The sequence below is a fragment of the Engystomops pustulosus genome, chromosome 1, assembly GCF_040894005.1.
Source record: "Engystomops pustulosus chromosome 1, aEngPut4.maternal, whole genome shotgun sequence".
Lineage (NCBI taxonomy): Eukaryota > Metazoa > Chordata > Amphibia > Anura > Leptodactylidae > Engystomops > Engystomops pustulosus.
In genome coordinates, this window is record NC_092411.1 from 13,652,733 (window position 1) to 13,670,076 (window position 17,344).

At 45.1% G+C, this 17,344-nt stretch overlaps 1 protein-coding gene across 1 annotated transcript in view; it reads right to left on the bottom strand.

The window, feature by feature from the left end:
• MALT1 (MALT1 paracaspase) overlaps positions 1 to 17,344 on the bottom strand; it is a 53,700-nt gene that overhangs the window by 24,499 nt on the left and 11,857 nt on the right. The window contains exons 2-6 of the mRNA XM_072133484.1: positions 12,535 to 12,701; positions 7,979 to 8,100; positions 6,723 to 6,873; positions 4,203 to 4,378; positions 149 to 245 (exon numbers count right to left, since the gene is read on the bottom strand). Coding sequence (XP_071989585.1) covers positions 149 to 245; positions 4,203 to 4,378; positions 6,723 to 6,873; positions 7,979 to 8,100; positions 12,535 to 12,701 — 713 coding nt within the window. The remainder of the gene's footprint in view (positions 1 to 148; positions 246 to 4,202; positions 4,379 to 6,722; positions 6,874 to 7,978; positions 8,101 to 12,534; positions 12,702 to 17,344) is intronic.

Below are 17,344 nucleotides of genomic sequence, written 5' to 3' on the forward strand. Positions count from 1 at the left end.
AGGCTCTGAAACCTGGATTGCATAACTATAAAAACTAAAATGAGAGATCGCTAGAAAACAGGAAGGTTCTGTCTGCTCCACACAGTCCTGGTTTTACTAATGGGGTGGAGTTATATAGTTGTAGAGTGTCACATCCTTGACAACTTACCGACTACCACTTCCGCCTTCTTACTGTCCTCAGTTTCGTTACCATTAGACACTCGGCAATAGTAACTTCCTTGATCTTCTGCCGAAACCTTAGCGACCTAGAGGTAAAGCAAATCAAATTTGGGATTTAATTTTAGAAAGATGCCCCCTCCCCCCCACCTGCAGACCACACTATATTCACGGCTTAGAAGCGCAGATTTGTGCCGTGTTCCTGTTTCCACGGATGTGGTTATTAGAGGAAACCAAAGAAATCAAGAACTTCTGACCAAAACTGTATCAAAGAAGACTTACCTGGACCAAGAGCGAGAAACAACCGAACACCTAACACTGCTCGAAAGTCCTCGCTACAAGAATTAGTCCATGACATTTTAGTCTGAGGACACAAGAAGCTAAATATCTACAGGGCAAATTCAGCCATAGGTGATCTTGAAAGCTACTGCAGTTTTACTAAGGGTCCGCGGTCACACTTTAGTCTGATTTTCCGACGTTTTCTGAATTTGCGCCGCTTTGACAGGTATTTAACTTATTTTGGCACAGCTGTGCCAGCTTTCATGTGACAGAATCTGGGGGGCGGGCCATCAGATGATCCGACTGATTCGGACTGAGCGCGGGATTTAACTTTCAAATTGTGTCACAAGACAATGCACTTACATGCACCAGGAAGAAGAAGGTGAACTCCGGGAACCTGAGCGGGGAAGCGACACATGCAGGATATCAGGCACACGACCTTAGTGAATTGCAGCACAGGGCATTATACACGGACAATGCACTTTCTGTGAAGTAAATGTTCCCCATAGTGTTTGCAGCAGCAAACCAGGAGGGATAACAGAGCCTCAAGTTAAACCACAGCAGAACTTGACACAGAATTTCTCTTCTCATTGAGAACCTACTGCACATCCGCAGCTGAAAATCTATTTGCTGCCTGTGTATTGTCCTGCACAGGACGCAAGTGCAATGCGTTTTTGATGCGTCTCCATAGATTTGAATGGGGTGTTAAAAAACGGGTATGAAATGCAAAAGTAGAGCATGCTGCGATTTTGATGCACGAAGATCAAGCCCATTGAAAACAGTGGAACGGAGTGCAATGCGAGTTTGGAACATCAAAAGCACGAGCAGAACTCACAAATTAAAAAATGCAAGTGTGAAAGCAGATACGTCACTGGTAAAGTCACAGCTGCTAGTGCACCCGCTATGATTGCTCCTGTATCGAAAGCCCACAAAATCAAAATGTTATCACTCCTAACCATGAGTTCTCCTCCAGGGTCAAGCCTCCAGCACTTCTTCCTTTGTTCCACTCTTCCACCAATCCTTACAAGGATCGGTAAATGAAGCGTCAGGAACCTCCTAAATACTGATCCACCCCTGAAGACCCGGACAAAGAGCAAGTGCAGGGGAACCAGATGTACAAAGTTTTACAAGACAGAAACTAAGATAAAATATCACAACAAACAGTGAAACCAGGGAGAAAACTCATAAAGGAGACAATGCAGAAGCTACTGGTTATTCCCTGGTGGTTTTACATTGACCTTATAACCAGTGGCATTTATGTCTTTTTTTTCTATAACTATGTTAATTTTTATCAATTTTTTTCCCCAAAACAAGCAGGAAAAATCAACATCACAAAGTACCAGTGAAACAAAGTCAATGAACAATAATAGAAGTACAGAAAAGTATAGAATGAGTGAAATCTTTCATGTAGCCATGTGTGGGAGGGTCAGTACATGAAGGTTTGGTGAATTCATATATGGGCGAAGTGAGTGTTCTCTAGAACCTAGAAACTTGCTGTTGATGTCATATTAAAGATAAGGATCTCATCTTTCAGATCACATCAGGCATACACAGCCACTTCAGCAGGCACAGAATTGCCCAGTGGCACAGGAGGTCATCTCAGGCCATGGGTCTTCCGGGCCCAAAATAAAAATTGCCATCCCAAGCGATAATACACCTTCTGTGTCTTAAAGAGGACCTGTCACCCAATTTATCGGCACTAGGAGATGTTACTAAAGTAAGCAGCTCCTAGTGCTTGATCAAACGCCGCAGTGTTAGAGTGATAGCGTTACCGGAAACCTCTGGTAACGCTATCAAACACTGCGGCGGAGTACAATGTAATTTTCGTACAGCTCGCAAAGCTGTCCGACGTATTCATGAGGGGGCGGGTTTGGGGCGTGACTAGGGGCGGTGACTGCCGCCTAGCGCGCGGCAGTCACTGCCGGCCTATGGAGCGAGCGAGCGGGGCGGTCCGGGGAAGAGGCAGCGCCTCGGACCGCCCCCTCATGAATACATCGGACAGCTTTGCAAGGTTTCCGGTAACGCTATCACTCTAACACTGCGGCGTTTGATCAAGCACTAGGAGCTGCTTACTTTAGTAACATCTCCTAGTGCCGAAAATTTAGGTGACAGGTCCTCTTTAAGACAGCAAGAGGTCCTCTCCAGCTGTCCTATCCCAAAGTATCCCCCCCCCCCTTGTGTGCAAGGTACAAAGCGAACTCGATCTTTATGTACTAAGTGGGGTGAGCCAGCGAATAAGTCTATTGGCCAATACTGACAGTCGGCATGTTCTTAGGGTGTGAAGCGAGTGCGTCATTTCTCTGGGATGTCGGGGTCCTTTGAGAATGCTGTTAAATAAGGCAATTGGATGGATTAATATGGCCGGTCTGGGGTCTTTACTGATAAGGATGGTTTGACATTCTGGATCCCTGAAGGGGTCGCAAGGTCAAATAATTATAGTTTCCTAGAGACACTTCCTGAACGCACGGGTCACGGGAGGTGCAGGAAGTGAGATAGAGTTGTCCACACAACCTCCGGTATGGCACCACCATGTACGGCTGAAAGTTCCCTTTTACTAGACTCAGTGAAACAGAGACTAATCAGTACAAGAGACTGAAACCAACTTCTCATTTCATATAAGCCCCGTGGGAATATATGAAGTAAAAAGACCCCGTAGCATGTATAACACCAAGAGATGGATGTGGGGACTCGTGGATCGAGATAAAATAACAACACAGGTTAAATTTGATATTTAATTGCCTTAAGGGCAACAATAGATACAATAGAGATTTATACATTTAACAGAGTACAAGTACAAGCGGAGCACTACAAGTATAAGCAATTCACTAAGTCAGTTATCTTGTGCTGAACTAATGGGGGAAGAGGGTTAGTCCACACTGCTCTTGATGTGATGGTAAATAGTCCCCCAGGAAAAGACAATGGGCAGAAGGGGTGACATGTTTATATTATCTGTAGCCACACCCCTTGACACTCCCTGGGTGGCTCTAGAACACAGTCCACATAGGACCAGATCCAAGACGTTAGATGAGTTCTAACTTATCAATGAGATGTCATAGGATAAAGGTTCTGGTCTCATTGGAACCGACTGAATCTCCAGATTCTGTTGAGACCAGACATGACCCACTTCCTATGTTCCCACTGACAGTTCTATATATCTCGGTTTCCAAGACCACTAGCACAAGCTGAGGCCCAGGAACGCGATCGGCTCGCTGCCCTGATCCAAGATATGTATTTGGCTTTAGGCTGGGATGGACCACATCTCCATAACTGGAATATTAGTTGGTTAACTTTGTGTTTCTTTAACCTGTTGACTCTCGGATCTCGGATTTATTTTGTTGGAGAGCTAATTAGCATACTCCTTGATGCATTGCCTAAAAGTTATGCTTCACGAGAAGAATCAGTACCTTGCAATATACTCACAGGCGGATAAGACTGCCCTGGGTCCTGGGCTGTATGAATATTATAGCCCCTACAAGTCTGGAATCACCTCCTACATCTGGTACTAGAATGAAGCTTTTTGGACCTTTGGAGGACCTTCAAAGGTCCTCAAATGGCTCATGTGTACATGTGTATTGAGAGCAGGAACAGATGTACAAGGATTTCATGGGTGTAGCTCCTTCTGAGTATAAAATTTGGTGTGAGGTTTTAGTAGCCATGGCCCTTAGAAAGTTTGGGCCCCAAGCTGTCGCCCAAACTGCCTATATGATAATCCACTACTGAATATACTGTATTCTGTATGAAGCATACAACATAACCAGCGCATGTACCGTATACACTCTGTGTGTTGCGTCCACCATCGCCACACCATTCTTGTACCACTGGTAGGACGGCAGTGGTTTCCCTATGGCTCCACACTCCAGCACCAGCTTGGCCCCCGCCTCCAGGTTTTGGGGCTGAGGCTGGATACATATCTGAAGTCTGTTGTCCGGCAGTATCGAGATTCCTAAGATAGAAGAAAAGGTTACATTATCCACAGAATCACCTGACCTGCAGAGGATTGCTCTACTTATGTCTGCACACCTGGTTTTACACTGACAATTATACAGGCCCCGAAAGGTAATAAACAGGTCTGCAGGGGTCCTAACCATAGGAGGGGGGTATATAACTGCATGTTCTAATAGGTGACTATTCTGTGACTGACTAAATATTATACAGAAAACATTGTTCCAGTCATCATAATAGTAGTTTCAGTATTCCTGTACATAGGGGGGCAGTATTATAGTAGTTATATTCTTGTACATAGGGGGCAGTATTATAGTAGTTATATTCTTGTACATAGGGAGCAGTATTATAGTAGTTATATTCTTGTACATAGGGGGCAGTATTATAGTAGTTATATTCTTGTACATAGGGAGCAGTATTATAGTAGTTATATTCTTGTACATAGAGGGCAGTATTATAGTAGTTATATTCTTGTACATAGGGGGCAGTATTATAGTAGTTATATTCCTGTACATAGGGGGCAGTATTATAGTAGTTATATCCCTGTACATAGGGGGCAGTATTATAGTAGTTATATTTTTGTACATAGGGGGCAGTATTATAGTAGTTATATTCCTGTACATAGGGACAGTATTATAGTAGTTATATTCTTGTACATAGGGGGCAGTATTATAGTAGTTATATTCCTGTACATAGGGGGCAGTATTATAGTAGTTATATTCTTGTACATAGGTGGCAGTATTATAGTAGTTAGATTCCAAAATTGTTTATATTTCCCAAACGCCAGAATATTGAGATATAGTAAATTTTCAAAGCCATTTTTACGACTTTCTGCAAAGTCAAATGCAAATGTTTACATACAATAAGATTACTGTCTATAAGATTATATCATGTCTTTTGAAATCAGCAGTAATATCAGTAAGAGAATTGTGGACTTGCACAAGTCTGGTTATCCTTGGGTGCAATTTCCAGAAACCAGATGGTACTTTGTTCATCTGTGCAAACAATTATATGCAAGTACAAACAAGAAGGGAATGTCCAGCCATCATATCACTCAGGAAAGCGACGGGTTCTGTGTCCCAGAGATGAATGTGCTTTGGTCTGAAATGTGCATCAACCCAAGAACAAAAGCCAAAGACCTTGTGATAATGCTAAGACTGGTAAGTGTACCAGTACATAGGGGGCAGTATTATATTATCCACAGGGATACCTGACCTGTATACACATGGGCTGAAAGACCACTCTGTGAGGAAGAAGCCATCACTCCAAGAGAAACAGAAAGAAGCAGATTGCAACAGGAACAAAGATCTTTCTGTGATGTGATACATTTACAATTGAGCTGTTTGACCACAATGACCATTGTTACGTTTGGAGGAAAAGGGAGAAGCTTCCAAGCCTGAAAACATCATCACAACTCTGACACCTGGGGGCAGCATCATGTTGTGGGGGGACTTGACGAAATAGAAGGATCATGACGAAAGAACATTATATGGCAAATACTGAAGCACATCTGAATACATCGGCCAGGAAGGTAAAGTTTGGGCACAAATGGTTCTTCAAAATCGACAATGACCCGAAGCTTCTGGCAAACTGGTTACAAAGTGGCTGAAGGTGAACAAAGTCAATGGGGCTCATTTACTTACCCGGTCCTGTCGCGATCCAGCGGCACGTTCTCCAGCGAGGATTCGGGTCTTCCGGCGATTCACTAAGGTCGCGCGCCCGACGTCCACTGGGTGTCACTGCTGCACCGAGGTCCGCTGGAGTTCATCATCCTCTTCCTGGTGCATGTAAGTGTGTGTCAAGCGATACTTATTTTTTTTTTAATAGCGCAATTTTTCTGAATCCAGCGGGTTTTCCGGCAGCCACGCCACACATTTTTCGACGCAGGAAACCCGGCGTCGATGCGGCACAATCCGCTTGCGTGCGCCAAAAACCTGGGGCAATTCGGCGGAAAACGGTAACATTCGGAAAAACGCGATTGGGACCCTTAGTCCTGATCTCAATCCTATTGAAATTTTATGGGCTCAGCTGCACCAGTTACTGTCAGGAGGAATGGATCCAAATTCCTTACAACTATTGTGAGAAGCTTGTGCAAGGATCCAAAACGTGTGACCCGAGTCATATAGTGTAAGGGCAATGGTGCCAAATACTAAGGAAATGTATGGAACATCTCATTATTCTGACATTTGGTGAATATAAATAATTTTGGTTCCTAATTGACTTGAAATTGGAAATATTTATGCAGATTTTATGTCTGAGTGAGAAATACATCATATGTGTCTTTTTATATAGCGGATGGGATCCTCTGGTTTCGTCTGTTCTCCCCCGTGGAACCTCATACTTACCATGACATGTCAGATTGCTCTCAATGACTTCCAGTTGGGCCCAGTGACTGTAATCAAATGTGTGAGAGTCATTGACTCGGCAGATGTAGAACCCAGCGTGGTCCACATTCACAGGGTTCAGTATGAGCTCTGATGAGTTACCCTTCAAGACCTGTGGTTTGGGGTGTAGAATAAAACAATTAGTCACCGTGTGGTGCCCCTACCCTATAAACTATCATTATCTGTGTTCTATGTATAGTGCAGATAGTATATGTACAACTAGTAGGAGGTTATATAATGGTCCAGCCAGGAATCATAATGCATAATGTAATAAATACATTTTTCTTGTAACTGTGTTGTAACCGCAAAGCTGTTTGCCTCCTGTAGGACTGTTACAAAGCTATCTGCTTCTTTAAAAACTATTGCAACCACAAAGCTAGCTGCTGCCTGTTCTTACAACAAAGCAGGTCGCCTCTTGTAAGACTGTTGTAACCACAAAGCTATTTTCCTCATGTAAATGTGTTGCAACTGTAAAGCTGTACATAGCTGCCTCTTGTAGGACTGTTACACCTACTAAGCTATTTGCCTCCCTCAAGACATTTGTAACCACAAAGCTAGCTGCTGCCTGTTCTTACAACAAAGCTGGTTGCCTCTTGTTAGAATGTTGTAACTGCAAAGTTATTTCCCTTGTGTAAAAATGTACTAACCATAAAGCTGTACATAGCTGCCTCTTCTAGGACTGTTACACCTACTAAGCTATTTTCTTCCTCTAAGACTTTTGTAACCACAAAGCTAGCTGCTGCCTGTTCTTACAACAAAGCTGGTTGCCTCTTGTTCGAATGTTGTAACTGCAAAGTCATTTCCCTTGTGTAAAAATGTACTAACCATAAAGCTGTACATAGCTGCCTCTTCTAGGACTATTACATCTACTAAGCTATTTTCTTCCTGTAAGACTTTTGTTGCAACAAAGCTAGCTGCTGCCTGTTCTTACAACAAATCTAGTTACCTCTTGTAAGACTGTTGTCACCATAAAGCAGGTTGCCTCCTGTAGCACAGTTACAACCACAAAGCTAGTTGCCTCTGTTAAGACTGCTGTAACCACACATCTAGTTTCCTCTTGTAAGAATGTTGTAACCAGAAAGCTGGTTGCCTCTTCTAAGACCTATGTAACCACCATGCTTGGTGCATATCGCTTATCTGATATGTCTGACATTACATGAGGTAGGACTCAGAATCAGCAGAATCTTATGTGTTACATATAGAACAGAAGATTTCACCTCCTTATCCATTTTGAACCACTGGTAGTCCACCACAGGATGTTGGGCGGCCACACAGCGCAGCTTGACCATTTGTCCGGAGCGCACCGCCATCGACTCCGGATGCTCCACCACCTTAACTGCTAAAAAAGGAATAATAATAAGAAGAAGGAATAAAAAAAGATGTAATCAACACCAACAAACCACAAACAATATAGAATGTAGAAGGACAAACCACAACCAACCTGTTCTCCAATGATGTCCTTCTATACTCTGGGAGATTCAGGATCGGATAGAAAAAGATCTTTGAATGTTGTAGTGAGGAGTCATAGGGGCGGAGAAGAGTCATTCTAGTTAACCCCTCCTACCTGAATTTATATGATATTGTCCAGGTACATCATCATCAGTCTGGGTTGCAGGGGATGGAGTTTTCTTATCATGATCTACTTGTCCTAAGAGGCATTAGTCAAGCCAGCAGGGGTCATTCCAGAGTGACTATGCCCCGCCCCCATGACTCTTCTCCTACTCCAGGACTCCTTAGGTTATTTGTATGCAGCACTTCTGATTATCTTCCAGAATAGAGAAGGACATCATTGTGATCCGGTCACTATATAAGAAGCTGGATGAAGAAAATCTACCATGAAAATCCATCCTGATAAACCAGGGACATTACTCATAGATCCAGGCACCGGGACTGTGGTATCTCCTTATATTTGTTATTCATGGCCTATGGCCTCCTTCCTTCTAAAATCTCCTAAAATCTTCCTTCTAAATGCTAAAAATAACTGGCACCTTAATCTGTTAACCTTTTACTACTGCCCCTTTTTTGCACCTCAATGACGTCACTAATGATGTCACTATAGCTTTATGGGGTCTTATATTTTGTGGGACAAACTGCTGCATTTATTGTGCAACCTAAATAAAATAAAAACTTTTTTATCAGGTGAATACAGCAAAACCACATTTATTAATGCCCCTAAATTTGCACAATCACACAATCATCGCCTTCCAAGAGCCATGATCTTTTGGCAATGTAGCAGTGTGAGGGCTTGTTTTTGTGTAACTATCTGTAGTTTTCATCTGTACAACCTTGGAGTTTATTAAGCTTTCTTGATTGCTTTTAATAAAAACTGTTTTGGGTGATGGGAGATTTAAAAATGTTAATTTATACATTTTATTTCCCATATTTTTAAAAAAGTTTTGTATTAGATAAATTTTTTTCTAGCCTGGGATGGTACCAAAATGTGTGTTATTTTATTCTCTTTTAAAGGATTTAAAATAGTTTTATTTGTGTGCTGAATTTTCTCTATTTTTTCAATTGTTTCAATTAGTTCTTTTTAGATAAGTTTTTTCATTTATGTAATTGCTTTGTGGCACAAGGGGGCACTGAAATGAGATCATTTCATCTGGGTACAGAAAGTATTTGGACCCCTTTAAATTTGTCACTCTTTGTTTCATTGCACCCAATTGTTAAGATCAAAAAAATTCTCTTTTCTGCTCATTAATGTACACACTGCACCCCATGTAGAAACAGAAATGTGGATATTTTTGCTAATTTCTTTAACAAGAAAAATTAAAATATCACATGGTGATAAGTATTCAGACCCTTTGCTATGACACTAATATTAAACCCACATGCTGTCCATTTCCTTCAGATCCTCCTTGAGATGGTTCTACTCATTCATTGGAGTTCAGCTTTGTTTAATTAAACTGATTGGACTTGATTAGGAAATATAATTATATACTGTCTATATAAGCCCTGACAGCTCACAGTGCATATCAGAGCACATGAGAATCATGAGGTCTAAGTAACTGCCCAAGGAGCTCAGAGACAGGATTGTGGCAAGGCACAAATCTGGACAAGGATACACAAGAGTTTATGCAGCACTCAAGGTTCATAAGAGCACAGTGGCCTACATACTCCTTACATGGAAGAAGTTTTGGATGACCACAACTCTTCCGAGACCTGGTTGTCCATCCAAACTAAGCAATAATGGTGGAAGAGCCCACCTCACCAGGGGCCGAATACTCATCACCAGGGGCCGTATACTCATCACCAGGGGCCGTATACTCATCACCAGGGGCCGTATACTCATCACCAGGGGCCGTATACTCATCACCAGGGGCCGTATACTCATCACCAGGGGCCGCATACTCATCACCGGGGGCTGAATACTTATCACCGGGGGCGGAATACTTATCACCGGGGGCGGAATACTTATCACTGGGGACTGAATACTTATCACCGGGGGCTGAATACTCATCACCGGGGGCTGAATACTCATCACCGGGGGCTGAATACTTATCACCGGGGGCTGAATACTTATCACCGGGGGCTGAATACTTATCACCGGGGACTGAATACTCATCACCAGGGGCTGAATACTCATCACCGGGGGCTGAATACTTATCACTGGGGACTGAATACTCATCACCGGGGGCTGAATACTTATCACCGGGGGCGGAATACTTATCACTGGGGACTGAATACTTATCCCCGGGGGCTGAATACTTATCACCGGGGGCTGAATACTCATCACCGGGGGCTGAATACTTATCACTGGGGGCTGAATACTTATCACTGGGGGCTGAATACTTATCACCAGGGGCTGAACACTTATCACTGGGGACTGAATACTTATCACCGGGGGCTGAATACTTATCACCGGGGGTTGAATACTTATCACCAGGAGCTGAATACTTATCACCGGGGGCTGAATACTTATCACTGGGGACTGAATACTTATCACCAGGGGCTGAATACTTATCACCGGGGGTTGAATACTTATCACCAGGAGCTGAATACTTATCACCGGGGGCTGAATACTCATCACCGGGGGCTGAATACTTATCACCGGGGGCTGAATACTTATCACCAGGGGCTGAATACTCATCACCGGGGGCTGAATACTTATCACCGGGGGCTGAATACTTATCACCAGGGGCTGAATACTTATCACCGGGGGCCGAATACTTATCACCGGGGGCTGAATACTTATCACTGGGGGCTGAATACTTATCACCAGGGGCTGAACACTTATCACTGGGGACTGAATACTTATCACCGGGGGCTGAATACTTATCACCGGGGGTTGAATACTTATCACCAGGAGCTGAATACTTATCACCGGGGGCTGAATACTTATCACTGGGGACTGAATACTTATCACCAGGGGCTGAATACTTATCACCGGGGGTTGAATACTTATCACCAGGAGCTGAATACTTATCACCGGGGGCTGAATACTCATCACCGGGGGCTGAATACTTATCACCGGGGGCTGAATACTTATCACCAGGGGCTGAATACTCATCACCGGGGGCTGAATACTTATCACCGGGGGCTGAATACTTATCACCAGGGGCTGAATACTTATCACCGGGGGAGATTTCAGTTTTTAATAAATTCCCAGAATTATCTACATTTTTGTTTTTTTCTTTGTAGATGGGGACAGAATGTACATTAATGAGCAAAAAAATGAACTTTTTTGGATCTCACCAATTGGTTGCAATGAAATACATAGTAAAAAATTTTAAGGGGTCTGAACACTTTCCGTACCCTCTGTATAATACACTGCACTACCCATGTACACCCATGGTAGAGCAGCACCGGGGACCTTCAATGGACCTCTATCTGCCATGTGATGCCGCCAGCACCCCATAATCCCTACTGCAGGGCACCGATGGTAACAGGGGGCCCCCTATTTCTGAAGCCACTTAGGTCCATGAGCCACATGTTGCCACAGTGTGGAAACTACAATGTAACCGTAATGTGTCACTCAGGAAATGTGACTGCTCCCCCATCCCCTCAGCCGTCTATTACTCATGTCATGTAGGCAGCAGGAAACAGACTCACCATGGAGCATCTGGAGACCTAACACTAAACCCAAGTTCTCACATAATGATTTTTCTTAATTTCTTTTTTTATTTCTCGTTTATATTTCCATTATCATCCAGCTTGTCACCTCCTAACCCTAAAAATGAATTTGACCCACTGATGACCCCTGGGTTTGCACAATCTATTCAGCATATTCTTGTTTTCTCTTATTATTTGTGCTGATAATCTTATAATCTTATTATTTGAGGTGCCCCCCTACACAATTCACCTCCCTTCATTTCCAGAGATGATACCTTGCCCAATTTATAGGCAATTAATGGACCAGGACCGGGTGTATTTTGCAGGTGGGACATAAACATCAATATTCTTCCAACTATGAGGATGGCAAATGTGAATTTATAGTTTTCATCTTCTCAGAAGAACCCAGAAGTTCTGGAATTATACCTGAAGCTCGGGAAGGTTCTTCCTCTTCCCAGTATTATGTCTGGCTATAAGACAACTGGCAGAAGCAGGAACCTCCCCTTTGGTCCTATCTACATACAAGCCCCGCCTCCTGGATAAGAACTGCCCCTTCAATCAATCTTTAACCAACGATGGTGTAGTTGTAGGATTTCTGCCAAATTATTTAGGTCAGGATCATACAGATTAGAAACAGTGATGACCTCTAGATATTATGGTTACTTTTATTATTCATATCAAGGTCAATTGATTTTTTTTTCAAAGAATTTGTATCACTCACCCGGAGGACTCAGGATCTGGATGGCGTTGGACTGCCCAATGCTTTGCAAAAAATCAGCCAGTTCCCTTGCTGTACATCCCTGGTCGCCCATTAACCTCAGCAGGCTGCGGGCCGGGCTTCCTTCTGGCTCCATCACCTTCAGGGAGCATTGGTGAAGCTCCAAGGAACTGCGGAGAAGATGGATACAACGAGTTATATAGGTGCAAGTATGAGAAATGTATACGTATATATCTATCACTAGACTCCTCCCTCCCTTCATCGTAGACATTTACGATGAAGTTGATACTTTAGTGATCAGATCAGTTTGCTTTGGGAAACCAAGGATTTAGCACAGACCAAGTCAGTGATCAAGTTTTGTTAGGTTATAACTTTTAAAGGAAATGTTTCCAAGGATTTTCCCATCCGTGTTTAAACTTTTGTGGAAGTTCGGATTTTCAGTTTTGATCAGGAACTACAACTCTAGACCAATAAACCAAATATTATTTAGGGTTTTATGCCAAAATTGGAACAAGCCTTTGCCCATACATCTGCTGACTCTTAGTATCGCTCTTCCTTCATCACAATGGGGCTTATTTACTAAGGGTCGCAGAAGAACTTTCGTCGGACTGTTTGTCTTTTCTGGGTTTTGCACGGCTTTGACAGGTATTTAACAGGTGTCTGCGCTGGGACTGTGTCATACGTAATTGTTTTTGGCCCAGCTGCGCTGGCTTCCATGCGACACTAATTGGGGGCCGTGTTGTCGGACAATCCGACTGATTCGGACTGAGCGCAATATTTAACTTTCAAATTGCGTGGCAAGACAAAGCACTTACATGCACCAGGAAGAAGAAGGTGAACTCCGGGGACCTGAGCGGGGAAGCGACACATGCAGGATATCGGGCGCACGATCTTAGTGAATCGCGGCACAGGGCATTATACACGGACAATGCACTTTTGGGGAACTCCGCTGACCAGGTAAGTTAATCTGCCCCATTGAGTTATCATCTGCATAATTGGCTAAGTTGGGTCCTTGGACTTGGACAAACACATATTTCAGCATTGAGATGGTTGTATCTATCCCATAACATAGTGGTTTACCTCTAGGATAGGCGAACAGATTATGATGGGTTTGGGTCTAACCTCAACTTTGGGTTTTTGGGTCACAAGCTGAATGTGGTAGGGAACTGTATATCACTCTACTTTGAGCATGTTGGTTCTCAAGCAGGAAACCAATGCGTAGAAATTAGAGATGAGCGAACATACTCGTCCGAGCTTGATGCTCGATCGAGCATTAGCGTACTCGTAACTGCTCGTTGCTCGGACGAGTATTTCGCCCGCTCGAGAAAATGGCAGCTCCCGCCGTTTTGCTTTTTGGCGGCCAGAAACAGAGCCAATCACAAGCCAGGAGACTCTGCACTCCACCCAGCATGACGTGGTACCCTTACACGTAGATAGCAGTGGTTGGCTGGCCAGATCAGGTGACCCTGGGATAGACTAGCCGCTGCCCGCGCTGCTCGGATCATTCTTTGTCTGGATGCCGCTAGGGAGAGAGCTGCTGCTGCTCAGGGAAAGCGTTAGGGTGTTCTATTAGCTTACTGTTAGGCAGGAGTGATTCTAAAAGAACCCAACAGCCCTTCTTAGGGCTACAATAACGTTATAATTTTTTATTTTTTTTATTTGCAGCTAGTACCATATTGTGAGGAATTTGCAGGGGGACTTGCTACCGTTGTGTTTAGCTCTTAGTGACACACATATCCACCTCAAACACCAAAGTGGGAAAATTTATTAGGGGTTTGAGTAGAATTAGGCACAGTCTGCCAGTTTCTTTTTATTTTACGTTTATTTTTTTCATAACTCAGCGTCATCTCATCTGGCATAGTAGTGTGCTTTAATACTTGGCTAGAAAATAGCCATAGGAGAATACAAACGTCTTAATTACGCCTGCAGTAGCGTTATATATATTTGATTTCTGGTTGATCTGCTGGTGGCTGTAGTTGCTGCAGTGCATCTACTATCAAATTGGGAGCAATTTGGAGTCAGACTTGCGACCACTGTGTTTTAGTGACGCACATATCCATCGCAAAGACCGAAGTGGGAAAATTTATTAGGGCCCGGGGTTGTATTTCAATTAGGCACAGTCTGCCATTTCCTTTTTTATTTTACGTTTATTTTTTTCATAACTCAGCGTCATCTCATCTGGCATAGTAGTGTGCAGTAATACTTGGCTAGAAAATAGCCATAGCAATAGGATAGCATCGTTTGGTTTTAAAAACTAAAAAACACAAAAAAAAAAAAAAAAGTTAAAAAAAAAATACAAGTTATAACTCTCATTTTCAAAATGTTTAACCCGAGGGCTAGGGGTAGAGGACGAGGGCGGGGACGTGGGCGTCCAACTACTGCAGGGGTCAGAGGCCGTGGTCCTGGGCGGGGTGAGACACCACCTGCTTATGAGGGAGCAGGGGAACGCCGCAGAGCTACACTCCCTAGGTTCATGTCTGAAGTTACTGGGTCTCGTGGTAGAGCACTGTTGAGGCCAGAACAGTGCGAACAGGTGATGTCGTGGATTGCCGACAATGCTTCTAGCCATTTGTCCACCAGTCAGTCTTCCACGCAGTCCACCCATGTCACCGAAATCAGCACTCCTCCAGCTCCTGCACCTCAGCCTCCTCCCCCCCAGTCTGCCCCCTCCCAGCAAAATTTGCCATTTGAACCGGCATACTCTGAGGAACTGTTTTCTGGACCCTTCCCACAGTCACAAACCACTTGTCCGGTTGCTGATGAGCAATTTTCCGATGCCCAGGTTTTCCACCAGTCGCAGTCTGTGGGTGATGATGACCTTGTTGACGTACTGGAAGAAGTGTGTAAAGAGGTGTCCGACGATGAGGAGACACGGTTGTCAGACAGTGGGGAAGTTGTTGTCAGGGCAGGAAGTCCGAGGGGGGAGCAGACTGAGGGATCGGAGGATGATGAGGTGACAGACCCAAGCTGGGTTGAGAGGCCGGGTGAACACAGTGCTTCTGAGACGGAGGAGAGTCCTCGACCAGAACAGGTTGGAAGAGGCAGTGGTGGGGCCAGACGGAGAGGCAGGGCCAGAGCTGGTGCATCAGCGCCAAATGTGTCAACTAGTGAAGCTCCCGTGGCGAGGGCTCCTGCGGCGAGGGCTAGATTTTCAGAAGTCTGGAGGTTCTTTAAGGAAACACCGGATGACCGAAGGACTGTGGTGTGCCACATTTGCCAAACCAGGATCAGCAGGGGTTCCACCACTACTAGCTTAACTACCACCAGTATGCGCAGGCATATGAATGCTAAACACCCCACTCAGTGGCAACAAGCGCGTTCACCTCCGGCCGTGCACACCACTGCTCCTTCCCCTGTGTCAGCTGATAGTCAGCCCCCTGCCCAGGACCCTGCCACAAAAACCCCATCGTCACCTCCACGATCCTCCACAGCATCCACCAGCGTTCAGCTCTTCATACCCCAGACGCTGGAGCGGAAACGCAAATATAGTGCAACCCACCCGCACGCCCAAGCCCTTAATGTGCACATCTCCAGATTGCTAAGCCTGGAGATGCTGCCCTATAGGCTAGTAGAGACCGAGGCCTTTCGCAGCCTCATGGCGGCGGCCGCCCCTCGGTATTCGGTCCCCAGCCGCCACTACTTTTCCCGATGTGCCGTCCCAGCCCTGCACCAGCACGTGTCAGACAACATAATCCATACCCTGACCAACGCCGTTTCTGACAAGGTCCACCTGACCACGGACACGTGGACGAGTGCTGCCGGGCAGGGCCACTATATATCTCTGACGGCACATTGGGTTAACTTGGTGGAGGCTGGGACCGAGTGTGACCCTGCGGCTGGTCATATACTGCCGACGCCGAGGATTGCGGGGCCTACCTCGGTCCAGGTGTTTGAGGCCTACTATGCTGCCACTCTCAGGGCAGCGCAGCGCCGCCTCCAACTGCCCGCTCACCGACTGTTGTGCGACGTGCCCACGAGGTGGAATTCAACACTGACCATGTTATCCAGAGTTTACCAGCAGCGCCGAGCGATTGTAGACTGCCAGATGTCAACTTCCACCAGAACTGGTAGTCAGGTCAGTCAGCTTCCTCAAGTCTACAATGAGGAGTGGACGTGGATGTCTGATATCTGTCAGGTGCTGAGTAACTTTGAGGAGTCAACACAGATGGTCAGTGGCGATGCCGCCATCATCAGCCTCACCATCCCGCTGCTTGGCCTGTTGAAAAACTCTCTGGTCAGCATGAAGTCGGAAGCTTTGCGCTCCTCACAAGAGACAGGGGAAGAAGATTCCCTTGTTGATAGCCAAAGCACCCTTAGGTCTGTTTCTCAGTGCATATCGGAGGAGGTGGAGGTGGAGGAGGATGAGGAGGAAGAGGAGGAGAATGTTGGCGAGACACAAGAGGGGACCATTGTTGAGTCCTACACTGTTGAGCGTGTATGGGCAGAAGAAGAGGAGTTGGAGGAGTTGGAGGAGGAGGAAATGGACAGTCAGGCCAGTGAGGGGAGTGAATTCTTACGCGTTGGTACTCTGGCGCATATGGCAGATTTCATGCTAGGCTGCCTATCCCGTGACCCTCGCGTTCAAAGAATTTATTCCAGCACCGATTACTGGGTGTTCACTCTCCTGGACCCACGGTACAAGCAAAATCTTTCCACTCTCATCCCTGGAGAGGAAAGGAGTGTGAGAATGCATGAATACCAGCAGGCCCTGGTGCACAAGCTGAAACAGTATTTCCCTTCTGACAGCGCTAGCGGCAGAGTGCGTAGTTCTGCGGGACAAGTAGCGAGGGAGAGTAGGCGAGCAGGCAGCTTG